Source organism: Taudactylus pleione, unplaced genomic scaffold (assembly GCF_031769625.1).
Source record: "Taudactylus pleione unplaced genomic scaffold, aTauple2 ptg000015l, whole genome shotgun sequence".
NCBI lineage: Eukaryota > Metazoa > Chordata > Amphibia > Anura > Myobatrachidae > Taudactylus > Taudactylus pleione.
In genome coordinates this window covers 12,312,459-12,332,599 of record NW_028284417.1, presented here as the reverse complement: position 1 = coordinate 12,332,599, position 20,141 = coordinate 12,312,459, and the positions used below count along the sequence as shown (strand labels likewise).

The 20,141-nt window shown below is 40.3% G+C and overlaps 1 protein-coding gene across 1 annotated transcript in view; it reads right to left on the bottom strand.

Moving 5' to 3' along the window:
- The window catches only part of LOC148542122 (dynein axonemal heavy chain 5-like), a 356,598-nt gene that overhangs the window by 249,326 nt on the left and 87,131 nt on the right, over positions 1-20,141 (bottom strand). Inside the window, exons 19-27 of the mRNA XM_088471686.1 lie at positions 17,964-18,175; positions 14,782-14,899; positions 13,270-13,395; positions 9,520-9,676; positions 8,081-8,306; positions 6,447-6,667; positions 4,816-4,994; positions 4,269-4,382; positions 3,377-3,552 (exon numbers count right to left, since the gene is read on the bottom strand). Coding sequence (XP_088327812.1) covers positions 3,377-3,552; positions 4,269-4,382; positions 4,816-4,994; positions 6,447-6,667; positions 8,081-8,306; positions 9,520-9,676; positions 13,270-13,395; positions 14,782-14,899; positions 17,964-18,175 — 1,529 coding nt within the window. The remainder of the gene's footprint in view (positions 1-3,376; positions 3,553-4,268; positions 4,383-4,815; positions 4,995-6,446; positions 6,668-8,080; positions 8,307-9,519; positions 9,677-13,269; positions 13,396-14,781; positions 14,900-17,963; positions 18,176-20,141) is intronic.

Here is a 20,141-nt window from a genome sequence, read left to right as displayed (position 1 = left end):
CTCCCGGTGCTGAAAAAATAAAAAACCCTGCACTTAAATGAATAGCAAAAATCCGGCACCTGCAGGAAAAATTCCACAGGTGCGGGATTGTTACTATTCTCAGACCTACAGTATTTGAATACCCCCTTAGTTTTGACGTGATACGCAAAAGGGCCACGTAAAGTTGTCCATGAGCAAAACAGTCCTTGTACTTTATTTATGGTCATTAACTGAAATTAAACTCGTTTGAAATTAAAGAATCATTTTTGAAAAAAGGGAAAAACTTAAAGGTTGTATCAGTAAACAGGGCTTACATCACTTTTACTTTAGAAACTGGATAATACATAGCAATATCTACATGGTATAAAGTAAAGTCCATCGTTGTGATATATCTTTAACGGTTTAGGCAGTGTAAGTCAGGAAAGCATTCAGATGTCTGCTTTTTCTTTGACTTGCTTCATTAAAATCGTCACTGCTCTGCTCCCCTTTGTCATACATTAATGTATCATACACCTAAACCTTCCTCGTCGAATGCTCTGTAGCAGCAGTGGCCAACCCGCGGCTCTTTAGATTATGTGATGCGGCTCTCCCCATTGTAACTGTGAACGCTGGCCTCTGAAGCGATAAATTAAAAAAAAAAAAAAAAACTTTGGAAACGACTCAAAGCCGCTGCATGTGAAAGGCACTGAGTGCCTGAAAGAAACGGGCAGCTTCTACCTGGTTTCTTGCCGGCCGGGCAAAACCGGCAGGTGTGAAATAGGCCTTAATCGCTAAATTTTATATTTCAGTCACGCCAGAAGTCTTGTTATGTATGGCATATGAACGGACAGTAATTGAGGACACATCTGTATGTCTCCACCCATGTCGATATCCATAATGTCCATATGAGAATATGGACATGGTCATTATGTTGACTTTGAAAATGCCGACATTCAGCATGTCGACATGAACAAAATGTAGACGCTGTCTTTTTCATGGTAACATTAAGCATAATCATAATGGTAACCGTAACGCCATACTTGCCTACTTTTTTTTCTCCTCCCGGGAAAAGCCCGGGGAAGAGAAGCAGGTGGGTTGCAATGGGGGCGGGGCCTGATGGTTTGCATCATTAAGCTCTGCCCCTTTGTGATAAATTGTTGTGATTTGTGCAAATTTAAATAGGGGGTGGGGTTAAACGCTGCGATTCATTAATAATCGCATCATTAAGCCCACCCCCCTACATGGGGACCCGCAATCACTGCGGAAGTGGGCAGAATGCAGGAGAAATGCTTACTTTATGTGGGGTGCGGGAGGTTACCCGAAAAATTGAGAGCCTGCCGCGACTTCCGGGAGAGTGGGCATGTATGCGTAACACTAACCCTAAGTGTAGTGCAAATGTCAAGATTTTGACAATGTCGACAATCCATATTTCGACATTATGTCAATGTTGACATTTTCCACATTTATGATGTCAACACTTTATCCAAGTTGACAAGTTATCCCTAGATAGTAGGAGGGCACATTGGGGCAGATGTATTAAACACCGGAGCGGCATTCTGCGCACATTATGTACGCTGATAAAGCTTCTCCCCCATGTATGATTGGGGGCTGGGCAGTAAATGACAAGATAGCAGCGCCGATGGACAAGGCAATGTATGAACGGTCAGTTCATCTGACAGTTCCGCCAGCTGCAGCTATCAATATCAACAGCTGCAGCTTGGCGATGCCCTATCCCCACAGCCGGGACAGCGCTGTCCCTGCTGCGGGGGCTGCCGGCTCCAGGGCTGTGCGTGGGATCTTGCGATACTTGCAATATCCCGTGCATGCTCAGTGGATTTAGCCAGGACTGAGACACAGCACATCAGCACTAGGCTGATGCGCTGTGTACTCAGGCAGGGATCACCGGAGGGGGGAGTTTTCAGTCCCCCGCTCCGGCCGATGAGATGGTAATACATCTCATTGTTAGTGCTGCTTGCTTCGCCTCGGTAAAGAGTCGAAGCAGGAAGCGTTTTAGCGGCACGATAAGTGTCGCTATAATACATCTCCCCCATTGTGTCCTATCTTCCTCATACTGACCCCAAACATGTAACATCTAACACCCCTTGTTAGAAAGAGGGGAGACCCCACTTGCAAACAATATGCCCTTCAGTAGTTAATTTCTGGTGATCACCAGACAATGGGTCTGATTCAGTGATGGACGCTAATGCCACCACAGGTGCACATTTGTACGTAGCAGCTGTGCAAAAAATGCAAATGTTGCATTAGCCTAGAATTATATTGAAGCTCCCTCGCAAATCCAGGTGTCTGCATACAAAGACGCAGTATCAGTTGCCGATCAGTCGATTATCAGACTTCTGAGTAACCCTAATGGTCATACAGCATGGCCGACGTAACTGAGACGCATGAGCCATTTTTACTGCGTGCAGGATCGCAGCCACAGTTGCCACCCACAAACTTTGCAAATAAATCCAATCAGGCCCAATGTCTGAAACATTACACAAAATCAAATTACTTTCCACAGATGGAGGCATCTAATGCCCAGATCTCTCATGAGCCAAATAAAAAAGTGGTCCCTTCATTTAATGCAGTAGGTTTTCTAGTTTAAAAAAATGTTAGGCCTTACGGGCTACCATATTATTGCTACACATTACAAGCATTTAATACAAGATGGTGATGATTATTAAAGAAAAAAAAAATCACTTGCAAGTGCAGATTTGGTTATGAGAACCCATACGTGATATCTGGCTTTTTGCTATTTTGGAAAATAGATTATTGCTGAAACAAGGATACCAAGAATTTATTTGTGTTTTTCTAAAAAATAAAATTTTGGTATAAATCCTAGTTCTGGGCACAGGAAGACATCAGTTAAATAATTTAGAAATGAATGAAAATAAGTGTCTGAAGACTTTACCAGGGTATGGTAACTACTACAAATCTTGCATAAATTTGCAATATTAGGTGAGTTCCAGCCAGTAGCGTCACTAGGGTGGTGCGGGCTGCATCAGATGACACCATCCGAGGGGGTGACACCGAAATAGCAGAGCTGCTCTGCTATTTTGGCAAAACCCCCTTGGATGGTGTCATCTGAGTAGCGCTGCAACTTTGATGGATGATGCATTGCATGTGAGAGGCTGGTGGCTGCCCAGTAGCTCCAGGAGTGCTAGGCAAGCCCCCAGCATTGTGATAACAGGTTGTGACACACGGTAACTCTCCCAAAGCGTCACATATTAGGCATGAGACCACTCCCCAATTTTGCGCACATGCGAATAGTCCTTAAATGCTGCGCTGGTGTCACCACCAAAATGACGCTTCTGGTACCAGTACCCTTTTGAATGCAAAAAAAAGCAATGAATACATGACTTACACTATTCAAAAAACATGATATTTAGGTATACGACATGCCCTACATTGAGTTTACCTTAACTGCTCATACGTCGTTTCTATAGGTAGATATACTTCATCAATATTATTTTCCATGTTTTGCAATTCTTCTAGTAAAGTTAAAATGGAGTTTAACTGCTCCAGGCTTTCAACTGGGACTGTGAGTTCCTGCCACACTTTCTCTCTGTATTGTAAAACACTTCCAAGATCTTCCTGAAAGGTAATTTATTTATTTATTAACATTTATATAGCGCAGCCCTTTTACAGAGAATAATTGGTCATTCACATCAGTCCCTGTCCCAGTGGAGCTTACAATCTAAAGGGGTCTATGTACTCAGCCTTGTAGAGAGATAAAGTCGATGGAGATATTGTACCAACCGATCAGCTCCTGTCACTTTACAGTTAGGAGCTGACTGGTTGGTACATTATCTCCATCCACTTTATCTCTTTACAAGGCTTAGTACATAGGCCCCTATATTTTCTACAACATGCACACACACATACTGCACATATACACATTAGGGTTAATTTTTTGATCAGAAGCCAATTAACCTACCATTATATTTTTGGATTGTGGGAGGAAACCAGAGTACCTGGATTGCCTTGGCTTTGCATTACAGTAACCCAGCAAAGGAAATCTCTTTACTGCACTGTTCCACAAAACTAGAAGCACCACTGAGTATAATTACTAAGGAACATCTTCAACCCTGCCAAGCACCTCCGCAAGCCTATGCAAACTACTGCTACTCCACCATGTTCTGTTATACAAACCCATGTGCTCTGGGAGAAATCTAGGCACATATGCACAGATCAAAGTACTGTACATGTTGTGTTCATAGTGATTTTGCATTACGCAGTAGAAATATTACGCTTCATACATGATCTCCAATATATTTTAGGTATTAAAGCAGAGAGTGAGGATTATTTACCTTAACGCGCTCATGTATGATTGTAGCATAATGACACTTCCAACTTCCTGCAAATCCTTTTAATGTGTCCTTTATCAGAGAGTAATCAAGACAAATACAGCCTATTTGTAGAATCTATAAGCAAAGTACAACATTAGTAACAGAGATCTGTACGAGGTATCAAAGCCATTTAAAAAGAAAGAATATGGAGAATAAGGTGTACAGTACATTTGTTTGTCTATTAGGTAATAAACCATCATGTGGGAATATTCTGTGTACGCTATGTACTCAAAGCAGAAGCAGCTAACAAGCCATTTTACATATTACAGATAATAGAAGTTAGAACTGTTTCCCTATAATATGATGTTTTTTACTTCATTATTTTTACATTTCTGAAGGTGTTTTCTTACTAGGCATCAGTAGAACATGATATTTTATATCCAGGCAAATTATCTCTGCCATATCTAGTTAAGCCAAATGATGTTCATTAGTTGAGGTGAATAAATTCTGATGTAAAAATAATTTACAGAAAGATGGGAAAGAAAATTGTTACTAAAAATATTTTTACCTCAGGATATTTCTTGATTTGTTCTTCAATGTTGAGAAATCGTTTTACTTCCTTATGAATGACAGTAAGGTCTGGGCTGCCATTTAATAGCTCCTGACTCTGTATATACATGTTGTCCGTCCACAAAAAGGCATAACAACTTACACTGAAAACATGCTTCTTCACCACAGGCTTCAAGTCTACAAAAAAAGTCAAAACATGATCCTACATACACTCAAGCAAAAAAACAAACTAAAATACCATTCAACATTTATTTATTATTTATTTATTTATTTATTTTATGCATCGGCCACTGAATGTTGCCAAGGACTGTGGAAAAATCATTCATCCAATACCGGTAATTCTTCTCACCTAAGGAATACTTTATCCACATTTCTTTCATCAGCCAGTACATGACTGTGTTCTATATGGAAGGAGGATCCATTTAGGAATTATCAGATATGGTTCACCTATACTTTTATGTGGCTTTTTTACATTAGTTTATTTACTTTTTATTATTTTTATATTCTTTTGTGTACAATTTCTTTATATGTGTTTTTAGTGTATTATTGCATTAAATTTTGTATGAGAATTATCATTCCAACTGTCCATTGTTAATCCTTTTTTCTATACATTAGTAGCGCTGGAATCTTTTGTTTCTTGTTTATGTGTTTTTTGGGGGCTGACATCCCCTTATTTCCAACAGCTGTCTGACAGCATAAAAGCAAAAGGTACCCGGCGCTAACAGTGGTGTATATGGATAAAGTGTCAAAATTTCCTGCACACCTATACAAGAGGCTTCGCCAAGCTTCTCACAAAGAAAGGAACAACCAAAAATTTATACGGTGGCGCTAAACGACACAACACATTCAGATAATAAAATATCCTATTTTAAACACAATATCACAATAAATAAAATACAATCTAAAAATGATATAGGACATAAACATATAAAAGAGGAAAGAAAGTCCTCTCTATGACTCAAATAATGTATTACATTGGCCCAAAATTAGACACTAATGTGTCTACATTCTAATAAATGTGTACAAGAAAATAAACCAAAAATATGCCACACAAAGAACTACAATATAATGTTGCAGTAGTGCTAATGCAGAGATATTTAAAGTTCCAATAAAATGGATTTAAAAATGCATATATGCGTATATTCAGTGTATCAATGGAATTCCATATACTCACAGTCCTGGGAAAAAAATAAAAAATATATATGTATAATAAGAGGCATCTCTTAATGACTGATATTATAAGAGTAGGTGTGCAGCACACCTTGGGACAGCGCTTGGGTTCTGTTCTCTTTGAGTAATTCTTAGGAGTACATTTACTAAAGATTGATTTTAAATTGATTTAAGTCGATCAACATCGATGAGCTTTCCAAACACAAAATCCACATATATATATATATATCTGTAGGGTTTCAAATTCAATTGAAGTTGAAACCCTACGGATAATAAATATGCAGATATTGCAGTCAGAAGCCCATAGATGTTGATCAATTTAAATAGATTTTAAATCGATCTAAATCAACCTTTCGTAAGTTCACCCCTTAGAGTGCGTCCTTTATGTACATATTTTCTCAATTATTTTTTAAGTACTAATACCGGGGTCAAATAAACAATATAGATCAGAGCAATTACCTCCTACAGATTTCATAATTTTAGCTGCAATGTGTTGCAGGAGCTCATCTGCAGCCATACACACATGGAAGGATTGGCCTTTCTTCTCCCCTGACCACCAGTTTGAAGAATCACTTATACTTATAATTGAAAGAACAGCCTGCGCCAAAGCATCTTCTGCTTCTTCTATAGGGGGATCTATCAGAATGTGCGGTATCTGGAACATTAGGGACAGCTTAAACCTGGAGGAGAAAAGCAAGACTTATGCATAATAGTTTTTATACAGAGGAAAAAGCATCCACAAGAATCAAAAGTACAAGCACTGGAAAACAGGGTTTAAATTATAGTTTTTTACTGACATATGATGAATATGATGGTCAGTAAATCTACTGTCTGTTGTCTACCACACTTCCCTTATAGTTTACATGTAGGTGTACTGCCCTTGTTATCTTTTGCTTGGACTATTATAATCACCTACTCTTTGGTTTTCCTCTATACCATCCCCGCCTCTCCCCTCTTATGCTGCAGCTCACCTACTCTTCCTATCCTGTCTCTTTGGGCCAACCTCTCCTCTCTTTCAACTTTTTCTCTGGCTTCTCTTCCCTTAAAGAACATATTGTTTAAATTCCTCCCCCTAAAGCACTTCATCGCTCCTCTCCTTCCATTCCGACATCTCTGACCTCATCTTGATCCACACCGCCCCTTCCTCTCTCCGCTTTCGATCTGACTGTCATCTTGCCTCTGCGCTGATATCTCCTCCAACTCCAGCATCCAAAATTTTTCCCATGTAGCTTCTCCACTCTGAAACTCACTCCCCTGCCTAATCAGACTATCTACAAGCCTACACTGCTTCACACACTCTCTGAAAACGCACCTGTTCATCAATGCCTATAAGTTCTCTTCATCTGCTTATCTCTCATCTGCCCACCTCCCTCTTTCTTCTCAGTTCACCTCAGATTATATCCCATCTACCTTAGTCCGTAAGGTCTACCGATCAGGACCCTCCTCCCTCTTGTTCAATCATGATCATTGTCAATGATCTTTCTGTTTGCCTACCCCAAGCCAATGGGTTATAGAATCAGTATGTTTTAGTCACTCCCAAACAGTGTCAGAGCAAGGCAATGTTGCGCCCTGTGCCGTCCCTACCATGACATCATGAGAAAACAGCACCAGGCAGCTGTACAGGCTGCATGGTGCATGCCAAAGTTGGCAAAGGACCCCCTAGGCAGCATTGTAGCAGTGCAACAAACTGCAGGGTGCCATTCCTGGCATCCTGCAAGCCAAATGCAAGTGTCGTGGGGCAATGAAGGTGCCACTCCAAAGGCCCTGGGCAAGAGCACTGCTTGCACACCCTAGTTACGGCCAACAGCAGCAAGAGAATACAGTGATGCAGGTAGGAGACTCAATGGACACTGAAGCTTAGTGTAGTGAGGAGAGAGTTACAGTGGGTAGGGGGTGAGACAGACTCCCAGCACTCAGACCCATCTCCACATGTGCCACATTGTCCCCGTTTTCCTTCAGAGCTGTGTGATGAACCATGGATGGATATAGGAGCCCCAAGATTGCTAGTGATTAGCCCACTGGGTAGGTTGATTTTATTTCCGATTCTGTTTTAGGTTAATGCTATTTTTTGAGACAGCATAGTGAAATCTTACCGTAAACTCTGTGCCTGAAGTTTTGAACTCAAAAGCAGATCTTTAAGAGTGCATGTATTAACCGGAGGTTTGTTCTTCTGTGATCCAGTTCCTGATGTTTCATTAAATAAATGGAAAAGGCCACTTGTGATACATTGCATATCACATCCTGTTAACTGTGCTAGGATGAGTAAGGAACGCAAGATACAGGTGTAAACCGCCTGGTAAAACTGATTACTAAGTGACTCTGTAAAAGAAATTATAAAATTATTTTATAAAATTAACTGAAAAATAATGCAGTTTACTTTATTTGGATTGTTAATAAAATGTTTTCCCTGTCTTAAAACCCAAGAATGACAATGTCACAATTTAAGTTTGGAAGATGAGCTCAGCAACCACTGCACAAGTTGCTACAGAAATATAATAATGCTGAAACAAACAAAACCAAAATAATAAAACAATTATACATATTGGCTCTGCCAGTAAGATGTGGTAATCATACTGTTAGTTTTCAGAGCAATGTCTAGCAAAGTAAACATTACTCATGCATTTAATCTCTACCACAAATGAAACTAAACAAAGCTGAATAACTAGAGAGAAATATCTAAGAAGATATATATATATATATATATATATATATATATATATGAGAGAGAGAGAGAGAGAGACAGTATATATACACATACACACACACATATATAACTCTTAGTAATAAAAATAGCAAATTGTTGTCCCAGGAAACTTGCTTCATATAAAATGACCTTTGTTTTGTTTATTAACTAATCAACTGCAAAGTAGTATTTGGGCTCTTCTGTACTTATACTGTATTGGCATAATGATGTTGCACTGCAGGTGGGGCACATTTGGACACTGGGCACGCACCCTACAATCTGTAAAGCCGCTTGGAGTGTCCTGAGGACACTCTGTGCAGTGCCGTACTTTCCTAGTGAAACGATCTGCCTAACACTATTGTCCCTAACAGATTACTATTAACCTTGAGTTTCATAACAATACTTGCTGTTATCTGCCCATCCCTATATAGTTTGTATACCAGCTGAGAGAAAAGCCCTGCGGATCCTTTTCTTGCTGTTTTACATTCTCTTAGAATACAAACTCCCCATGTACTATGAATTTATACAAGGGAGTAGGATGATTTGTTTTTGGATAATAGCATATGAAAAATTATGAAAACTATTTCATGGTGACAGATCCAGTTTGACTTGTATTTGTAATACTGTTTTAATGTATACATACCTCCCTAAATATTTAGCATTCCAAAAAAACTTCATCACATTTTAAAAAATATCAAGTAAGGATATATTATTTGACATTAAATACAATGGATTAGAATTTATACACTCAGCTTTCAGACAATATTGTGACTAATCTTATCAGTCAATATGATTTATTCAGTAACAATCCTTAATATGAACTGAACAATCACTGTCTGAGCAACGCACCCAGGACCTGACTGACGATTTCTTCAGGGTAATCCATGCTGGAGTTATCTGAGGATAGAAACACTGTCTGGGGTTTACGTGAAGTTTTTTTCAGCCAGGAATTAGAAGCAATATTCCTCACAGAGACAGATGTCCTGCTATATTCTGGGATGGATTCCTGAAACAAAAATAAGCAGTAAGGGACAGAGTTTAGGTTTTAATTCACTTGACTATTTTCAGTGATTGTATTGAGATCTATCTATCTATCTATCTATCTATCTATCTATCTATCTATCTATCTACAGGTTGAGTCTCCCATATCCAAATATTCAGAAAAATAGAATATTTTCAAATACAGAATTTTTTTAGCATGACTGAGATAGTGACACCGTTACTTTTTGATGGTTCAATGTAAACAAACTTTGTTTAATGCACAAATTATTAAAAATATTGTCTAACATCTTCAGGCTCTGTGTATATGAAACATAAAGGAATTTTGTTTATGTACACAAACTTTGTTTGATGCACAAAATTATTACATATATTGTATAAAATTGCATTCAGTCTGTGTGTATAATGTGTCTACAGGGCCTGATTCAGAGCCGCTCGCTCTGAATCAGGGCTGTGTTTTTTTTTTCTCCAGCCCACTTGCAAAGCTGTGGGTGACCACCCACAGCTTGTGCGAGCGGCCTGGAGTCCGTCGCGATTATCGCGACCATCGGGCTTGCGAAGAGTCCCTGTGGTAGGGTCTTGGCTCCTGCAAGACCGAGTGGACTTCCTGCTCTAATAGAGCAGGAAGTCCACTACTGACATCACTAGTGATGTCAGTAGGGCCACCCACAAATGCCAGGCGTTCCTAAGGGAATGCCTGCGTTTTTGCAGCCACCCCCCCTCCCCGCCTACAAAACGGGGCGAGCTGTCACTCACCATCGACAGCCGTCCCGTCTTGTAGCGAGACCCGTAGTGACTGAACTGCAGTCGCAGGATGGGTCTCGAGCATGTGCACGCCACAGGCGGCTCATGCGCAGTGGGGGACCATCGAACCGCTTGCGAGCGCTGTCTGAATCAGGCCCACAGTACATAAATGCATTCTGTGTTTAGATGTGGGTCCCATTCCCAAGATATCTCATTATGGTATGGAAATATTCCAAAATACAGAAAAAGCTAATATCCAAAATACTTCTGGATCCAAGCTTTTTGGATATTGGATATTGAAGCTGTATCTCATTATTTTGTTATAAAATTGGACCCTGATATAGAATATGTAATCATGCATGTCTGCATGATGACCTAATTGTGGCTGTGGCTCGTGCACATTACACCTAGCATGGTGTGCACCAGCTCACACTGTAGTATACTCGAGGATAAGATGGTAACAACTTGATGTCACACCCCAGTACAGATTGTGAGCTCTAAAAAGTTGTAGCTCCTAGCTGTGGTCACTTCTGTGCAGGAGTGAACACTACACAATGAATGGCCTGTGGCCATTTTTTTCAGGTGCATTAGATACAAGGGTATCGTTATAAGATCCATTGAGTGAAGGGGTCCTCCGTTAATCTTTCCAATTGACCCAAAGAAGGGAGTTGAACTGGTAAAGAGCTCAGATAAGTAATAGTTTCAAGTATTTAATATGTACGCTTGACCACGTTATAAAAAACAGCCCTTTTGGTGTTTGTATTTTATGTGTTTTGTTTTTAGATCATTTGCTGAAAAAGGATCATCCTTGATGAACTGCCAAGTTTTTAGCATTTGTATTGAATTTTTATAGTAACAACCAGCGTAGTATAAAGGTTATTCTGGAATATATATAGCCAGATGCAGAGGTCGTGGGGCAGTGACAGTGCTAACTCCATGGCACTGCACCTTGGGCAACCTTTAGTTAAGGCTTTTCCTGAGTGAAATTTTGCAGACCGGAAATATACCTTTTCCAGCACTTAGAAGCAACATTTTCAACATTGCTCCGTTAGGTTTTAACAATAAGTGTACCCAGCCCACCATGACTACATCTCAAAATATACCACAGGGTCAACTTAACTTATATATTACTAAAATTGTATTTTTCTCACAAAATATTGCAATTTTTATATTTTTACTTTTTCGGTTAGCTAAGGTTGGTGATGTCATCATCAGTGTGTTTTTACGACTGTGGTCAGGCACTTGATGTGGTTTTTACAAGTGTATATGGATCTCTGTGCAGTCAGAGTCTGTTTGCACATACGTACTCATTACTGCACTCGGCTTATGTTAGACTTTCCCTCCCCCATCTCACCTATCCTGTAACAAGCAGTGTGGCCAGTTTTGTGTGCATGCACAGAGCCAATGTGCAGATTTTACATTACTCCAACAGTCATTAGTCCAAGCATCAGGTCAACAGTGCTGAGGGAGAAGAAAAAGCAGAACTCCCAGGAATTGGAAATTCCATGTGTACATCCACCTGTATTCTGAGTGGGATATATGTATGTGACCATACTGCCCCCCAGACCTCGTTTACGAGAGCAGCTGTCATAACTATCATCAGCATTTGCACCAAAACCACCATTGATACAGGACATCATACTGAAATCGGAGCATATGCTCATCTCAGAATAGCCAGCAACTCTATCTATACACCCACAACATGCCCATGGAATGCATCTTCTACGTGTGAATGCCCCAGTGACCCCCATTCAGCCCTACAGAAGCATTCATTATTGTTGTAAGTGGCGTATGCAGTTCACTTGCACAGTTTGCTAAAAAATGTGAGATTTATCTGCATTCTGAATAGCGTGCAACTCAGAATCAGGCCCAAAGATTATATTGCCAATCGCACTTCTGCAAAAATGGCTGTTCCCCAGCAAAGCTTGTTTTCTACAAAGTTTCTTTGTGAACCCACTCAGTTAGAAGCTTCATATATAGTGCATTGGGGGGCTCAGATAAACGCGCCATATATATCAAAACATAGCCCTCAATTAGTAGCTCCATGTATATCACAGGAAATGGCTCAGTAAGTAGCTCCATGTATAACACAGGAGACGGCTCACTTAGTAGCTCCATGTATATCACAGGAGGCGGCTCAGTTAATAGCTCCATGTATATCACAAGAGGTGGCTCAGTAAGTGGCTCCATGTATATCACAGGATGCGGCTCAGTAAGTAGCTCCATGTATATCACAGGAGGTGGCTCAGTTAATAGCTCCATGTATATCACAAGAGGTGGCTCAGTAAGTAGCTCCATGTATATCACAGGATGCGGCTCAGTAAGTAGCTCCATGTATATCACAGGAGGTGGCTCAGTTAGGAGCTTCTCCCTTAGAGTCTGGTATGATCTGTTAGAGAGGTGCACGGACCTCCAAGTGTTTTTTTTTTTTAAATGTATAAAAACAGCTAAAATCATGTAAGTTGTACCTTTTTTAGTTCCTATGGTATTATTACCATCCATAACATTGATTTCCAGTCAATGTTGACCAATTTTGTCACTTGAAATCGCGAGATCTGTTTTTTAGATCTGGGATACCACTTGCAGGAAGACAAGCACACCTTATCACTATGATCTGTCCATTTTGACTCTTATGACATTATAACATTAAACACAATGTTAAAGCACCATATTTAAAGTTATAATGCCGACAAGGTTGAAATGCTGTAAATAACATTAGTACTGTGTTGGGATTCTCTGCTCGACATTCTGACTCTCCTTCCTTAGATACTAAACTGTAACAAACACAAATATTTATTTTAATATACCATATTAGCTAAATAATTACACCATTGTATGTATAATGTTTTACATTACCTGGAAAGACTTTAGTGTTTTTACGATATCTTCAAATCCACTTCTAATGAGACGTGCCATGACTTCTAACTCATTTCTCTTTTCCAGCAAATACAACTGCAGGAGTTGTACAAACTCTGCAGGTCTCTGAAAGTACAATGTAATTTATAGCAGAGATAAAGAGTAAATAACCTCAGCACTGATTCATTTTGTTTTAAATCTACACCTGGGTTTTCTAAGCAATATATACGTAAACCTGCAACCTATGCCACAAACAACAACAGATTAAGGGGGACATGTATCACGCCTTCTAAGGAAGACAGTGGGCGAAGTTGGATGTAGCAACCAATCAGATACTAGCGAAGTTGGATGTAGCAACCAATCATTTTATATAATGTATTTGATACATGATAGCTAGTAGCTGATTGGTTGCTATGGACAATGGGCCTGATTCTTAAAGGATCACAATTGTGATCGCAATAGTGATTACGCACACAGTCTCACTGTGAAGATATGCTAATGTCTGCGATTGCTATGCCATAAGCACCCTAACATAAGGACGCCCCCTTTACCTTACACACATCCGTAATACTTAGCAAGACTGCAAAACCATCGGTAACATCGTGTACCATCGCAGCCTCACGCAAACTTGCACAAGGTTTGACCTTAGTCAGGAATTGCGAACCTCATCACACGCAGTGCAAGCTCAAGCTGCGTACGGCATCGCATTGGATAATTTATGCACGCCCCTGCAACGGCGTTCAAACGCACTGGGACGCCTGCGTTTCGCCGACCATCCCCCCGTCACCACCCCCAAATGGTACTTCCTGTCAATCACTCTGCGTAGTCACTGTCGCAGTCCCGATTACAGTGGAGTGTTCGTACACGCGCACTGCCAAGCATACACATGCACGAATGCATCAATCGGCCGATTACGTGCGTAATCGCAGTTGCGATCGCTGCTGAATCAGGCAAAATGTCTCCACTTATCCTCTTTAAAAGGTTTGGTACATTTACCCTTAAAGGAGATATTGCCAGATTTGATCCTTATATTGTTTTAAAAAATCTCCCAATTGAAGGATCTTGGATGTCAGAAGCGTGCTATAAAAACCAACATAAACATTCACATTGTCCTGTGGCAACACAAGTGTGAGGTCTGCACAGATACCCTATGTATAAGTCACATATACAAAACACACAACTATTATTTTTTAGGCCTCATCAAAACATTTTAATGTTCATAAAATGCCCAACTGAGGAACTCTATTTTGGATGAAAACAGAAAGTGTGCATAAGAAATAATCCGAAGTATGAGACACACCAGTGGTAAATGCTTGTTTAATCTAGTGTAATAAGGGTAGAAGACAACGGCTATTAAGGGAAATAAAATGAAAAACCTGTGAATCGGTCCCCAGCATTGGATCACCTATAAATTCTTCTTGATTGAGGGAAAGGAGAAATAGTGAGTAATATTTTATTTTTGGCTGGAGTTACCCATTATTGGTTAAATTAGCAATAGTCACAATATTGTACCTTTGGTGCATTTGTGATCGCGTCAACAGAAAGTAAGTCACAATATGCGACTGCTTCAAGTGTGTTTTCAATCACCTGCTCCTTAATTTCTGTAACTTTATCGACGATGTTTTGTAACCTATATGATAAAGATAAAAAGGTGCATTTAAATTTTTCTCTTTATTATTTAGCACAACCATACTAAAAGAAAACAAAACATTTGAGATACAGATTTACACAGATATATGTTATCGGGGGCTCCTATTTAGCTACTTCTAATGGTTAATGAAGTCCTGTCAGTGCCCTCTTAGTGCTTAAATGTTTAATGTTGCGCTGAAATGATACTGAGGTACATCTGGGCATGGAGTGCTTACCTTGGTTTGAATATACTGTATATCTGTCCATATTTACTCTGAACATTCTCTTTTCAACTCTTGAAAGACCATAACTGTCATCCTTATTATAATATTTTCCATTTACAACATGCTGCTGTTTGGCAACTGTTCCAGGTGTGACTCAGTACCACTTTGAGAAGTTGTTCTTGTCAATACATTGTGCAATCCATATGAGTAAAAAGCACTCATATCTCAAGTCAAAATGTTTTGATATACAACAAGCAGATATTCCCTCAATGTAAGATAACCTAGAACACACAGTCACCTCAATTGGATTCATACACAGGATGCATATTCACACTGTTGCATTAACATATTGCTTTATTGTTCCCTCTCATCCTATGTCACACTCATGCTATCATGTATAGGAGTTATGGTATTTCCCATGGGGGTTAAGGTCATGTTACATAGTAGTAACCTTCTGGACGGATATTATGGCCTTAACTTTGATCAGCCTTGTTTGCCCTCTGAATCTAGATCCAATGTAGGCCTGGGTGGGCAATCTGACCCCATTTTGTGCCAGCCACACACTCTTGATATCTCTCTTGTTCTATGATAAAAACGTGATTGCCTTGAAATGGAAACAACTGTATACTCCTGCCTGTGGCATACTATAAATCAACATATATCGATAGGTGCTGCCCACAGAAATCTAAAACTGTAGGAATTGTGGATTGAACCAGCCCCCTGAAATCTAAATAGGAGAACCTATTGGATTACTTCCTGCTTGAACAGTGGAACCCATACAAAGAAGAAAGTATATCTTTTTTCTGAGTATGAGTATTTAAAAAAAAAGCCCTACGTAAAAGTCTATTTTAGAAAATGTTAATGATCCTTTAACTGAACAAACATTGCTTGAGATAATCTTTCATTATCAGGAACAAGGTTAGGGTATTAGAGAGTGTATACTTTCTTTTTCTAGCTTATAGATCTTGCAGATATGACTGCTAACTATTGAAAATATGTAGTCAATGCTTAAACTGCTCCATATATATGGCCTATTCATTATGTCAATTATTGGGGGCAAGATGGCCCCCGATAATTAAGTATTGAACTTCCCACAAGCTCCGGCGTGGAGACAGCTGATTTGAAGATCAGCTGCCCCCTGTGAAGCACTAACAAGTCTGACTCGGCAGTGTTACTGCGCATGCGTAAAATTGGGTTCACACATACGTGACTTCCGACAGAAAGAGTTGAGCAGTGGCAGAGGGATTAATGGACCCCTCTTCGCAACCGGGACTCCTTCCCATATGGAACCAGCAGGGGTGCGGGATCAAGCGACATCTGAAAATGGCAAAGGTTCCTGCAGTCAAGCTCCGAAAGGTTTGTATTTTCTATATAAATACTGGTGTATGGGGAGAGCAGGCCAGATTTAGAGTGAAAGGTAAGAAGGATATATCCATGATATCTCCTGCATTACCTTAATAATGGACCCCGAAAATTAAATTAATTTATAGTATCGGGCCACTCCGGCCTCCAAGATTTTGCCCGTGTTGCTCCCTACCTCTGGAACTCTCTCCCTCTCCCAATCAGACTTTCCACCTCTCTACAAATCTTCAAACGGTCTCTCATTCCCACTACTTCATCAAGGCCTATCAGCTCTTATCCTAACCCACTACTACATGTTCTCTCCCTGCTGACTCCCTGCTGCTTAGTTTGAGTGTTATAATTGCTAATGCAGCAATGTGTATAATGACCCTTTCAGACATACCGAGAATCCCTGGAATTTGGCCTGCCTCAGCCAAATTCCTGGGTTGCCGCATATGTCTGAAAGGTACCTACCCGGGAACACGTTGTAGCCGACCCTTCAATCGACCAGGGAATTTCCCGGGAAATTACCCTGCTTATGTCTGAATGGTGCTACCTGGGAATTTACTCCTCCCGGGCTGCACCAAGCAGCTTTTACATTGAGTGGGCAGCCCAGAGCGCTGCTCACCACCCCCCGTGCCAGTGGCTGTGTCGCTGTAGATCGCGACACAGAAGACCCCAGCCAGATGCCAGGGACACCCGCCAGCGCTGGAGACCACTGACAGGTCTCTGCCACAGCCGCCCGCACTCCCGCTGAACCACCAGGGCAGTACATTTATGGAAAGGTTTCTATCTCTTCCCCATTGGAGGTGGGGGGGGGGTGCAAATAGGGAATAAAACAAATAATTTATTAATAAAATAACATTTTAAAAAATGGCTGGATTGGGATTGGCCGGCTGCCTACCGCATTTTGATGACTTAATCAGCGGCAGCTGGAGAGGGGATAGGCTAGGAGCGGCAGACGGCAGAGGAGAGGCAGGTAATCTAAAAATCCCGGTTTATATCTGAAAGGGGTCTACTTGGGAATTTCCTGGGAAGACACTGTAGTGTGAAAGGGGGGTCTCGACCAAATACCCGGGAATTTGCACAGGAGAAATTCCCGGGTCTGAGCAGGAATTTTCCCGGGTTGTATATCTGAAAGGGGTATAAGCCATGTCCATGGCCTGCATTGTGTTGTACTGTAAATAACTGGTTTCTTGTTCCCTTATTTATTTATATACTTTGTAAGGCACTGCAGAACACTTTTGACACCATATAAATAAAAGATAATAATAATAATAATACTACAAATGTAGGTGAAAATGTTAATTTTTGTCTGATTTTGTATAAATTAAGTGATGGTGAATAGACCTCATAGTGAAAACTGTAGGCTACAAAATAAAATTACATTTTCTGATAACTTTTAAATGCTAAAATACAATATTCACAATAACCTAGAATGTAACTGTCGATTTGAATCATGCACCATTATTTAGCATGACCCTGATCTTGGTTATTCACCTTTTCACAGCAGCACTTGTTTGATGAAGGAGGCCTTCTATGTTGACACTGCTCCATGATAAGGTAGACAATCCTGGTTGGAACTGGCGGTTGACTCGCTCCAGATGGGAGGTGAACAATATAGCAAAGTTCCCAGGGATCGTCTGTTGAATTTTCCCATACTCCTTAACTACATCTTCTAAATTGCTTCTGTACATCTTGAATTTTTCTGCCTTGGGTATAAAAACATTTCCAATGTGATTCAAATGACAGATTCTAAATTATGCTTTTTAGAGGATCTACTCATCTTACCTTGTTGTGGTTGGTACTTTTAGCCTATTATAAATCCATTTTATTGTACGTATTTATAATTTGCCATTCTAAAATTTAAGCAACTTAAGTTTCATACTTAACTTTTAGGAGAAATACTGTATGATACCTTAATCTCTATGTTGTAGTCTCACTTAGACAAATCACATTCTTTCTTAATGACACCTTAAAGGGGTTTTTCACATGAAATACAAATTTTGCTATATCCTCTGTCTTCTCAATAACAGTTTTCTGGCTGAGACACCTGCCTGGGACCACACTATTTGCTTTATTTTGCAAAGTTCTAGCACTGACATAGCCAGGACATCTACCATCCAGCTTGGGCTCTGCTCAGGCAATCTTTGTATGAAAGATTCAGTGCAGTGTCTCTTGTGTAAGAGCCCTAATGCTTTTAATTAAAGTTTTAGCTTTAAGTGGGAAATTGTGTCCTATTAAACATGCTTTGAGACTTAGGGCTACATGTATTAGACTGTCTAGTCATAAAATACTTTATTCACAAAACACAGATAACATTTAATGCCTTTGTCAAAAGACGAATATATAGAAATCATTCTGATGGCAGGATTAAGAAGCTGTTGCAAGGTTGCAATGGACTTTAAAATGTAACATGGCAAAAACATCACACATGACACTGTTGCAAACTTATTTAGAATTTCAAGGAGACTGGAAGTGATACAGACCAATTGAGAAATGGTCATCCATTTACATCAGCTGATACAACACAAACAACCAACGTGATCCTGGGAGTGTTTGGAAGGTGTCCCCAAAAAAGCACACAAAGGTTTTCTGCAGAAAGTGTCAACAGATCAAGTATCATTGAAAAAGCAGAAATGACATCCAATTGTTGCAGCATCTTTAGTTCTGGATAGACGGATGGAATCTATGACCGCATAGATGGAATTTTAAGAATGGGTAGCGAAGAAGTGGGACGGCAACACAAACTTCACATCTGGGATCTTTACTGATGATTATGCATGGCCATAAATGGGTCTACCATTGATGGTCTCAATCGCTGGTGTCATTAGTGGTATATATGGATTGTGGGAAACCATCAATTAATGGTTTGCGCCAACATCGGTACCGCAGCTCTAACAGGGTTTGTGGCGGGCCAATCAAGGAAAAGCCAAAAGGTACAGCTTTTTCCCATCCCCCCCCCCCCCCCCCTCGCTGCGCCAGGAAAATGAAAACATATTAAAAAAATATCATTGCTGCTCTCTCTGCCAGAGAACCGGACCCATCGGACTTCTGCCATCTATGGCAGAACCATTGTTCATCGGTGGCAAACTATCAATGGTTGTTAATCTTTAATGGTCAATGGTCTTATTCAGAGTAGTACACTATTCCAATGTTTTCGCAGTTGAGCGATTATCGGCTATCTACGCATGCATCTGAGTCGTATTGCACATGCATCAAAATCCATTACCATAGTCACAAGCAGAGACCTTTACTCACAGCATGAATGACACTTAAGGGCCATTTTGGGAAAGTAACAGAGGTATGAGGCAAAAACACTGGCATGTCGCTGCATGCATCTGCGATTCAGTACTCACATGGCTCCAGTCTCTCAGTTCATGCAGCCAATTATAGGGTTACTCGGGATGGGCAATTATCACAGGATCTGCGTATGTGGCTGCGTATCAGTATGCAGTTTCGTGGATTTGCGATGGCACCTGTGAGTGTGTCAGTACAAATCCCAGCATCTGCATATTTTCGCATATCCACTTTATCCTCTGCATATAAAACAGACTGCAATAGCGTGCTTCTCTGCACCTGGCCCAATGGCCAGCCTTCCTGATGATGCCAATTTATATGTTACTCGAGAAGTTAATCACTAAAACCTATGTTATTGGTGTACACGCCCCAGTTTTG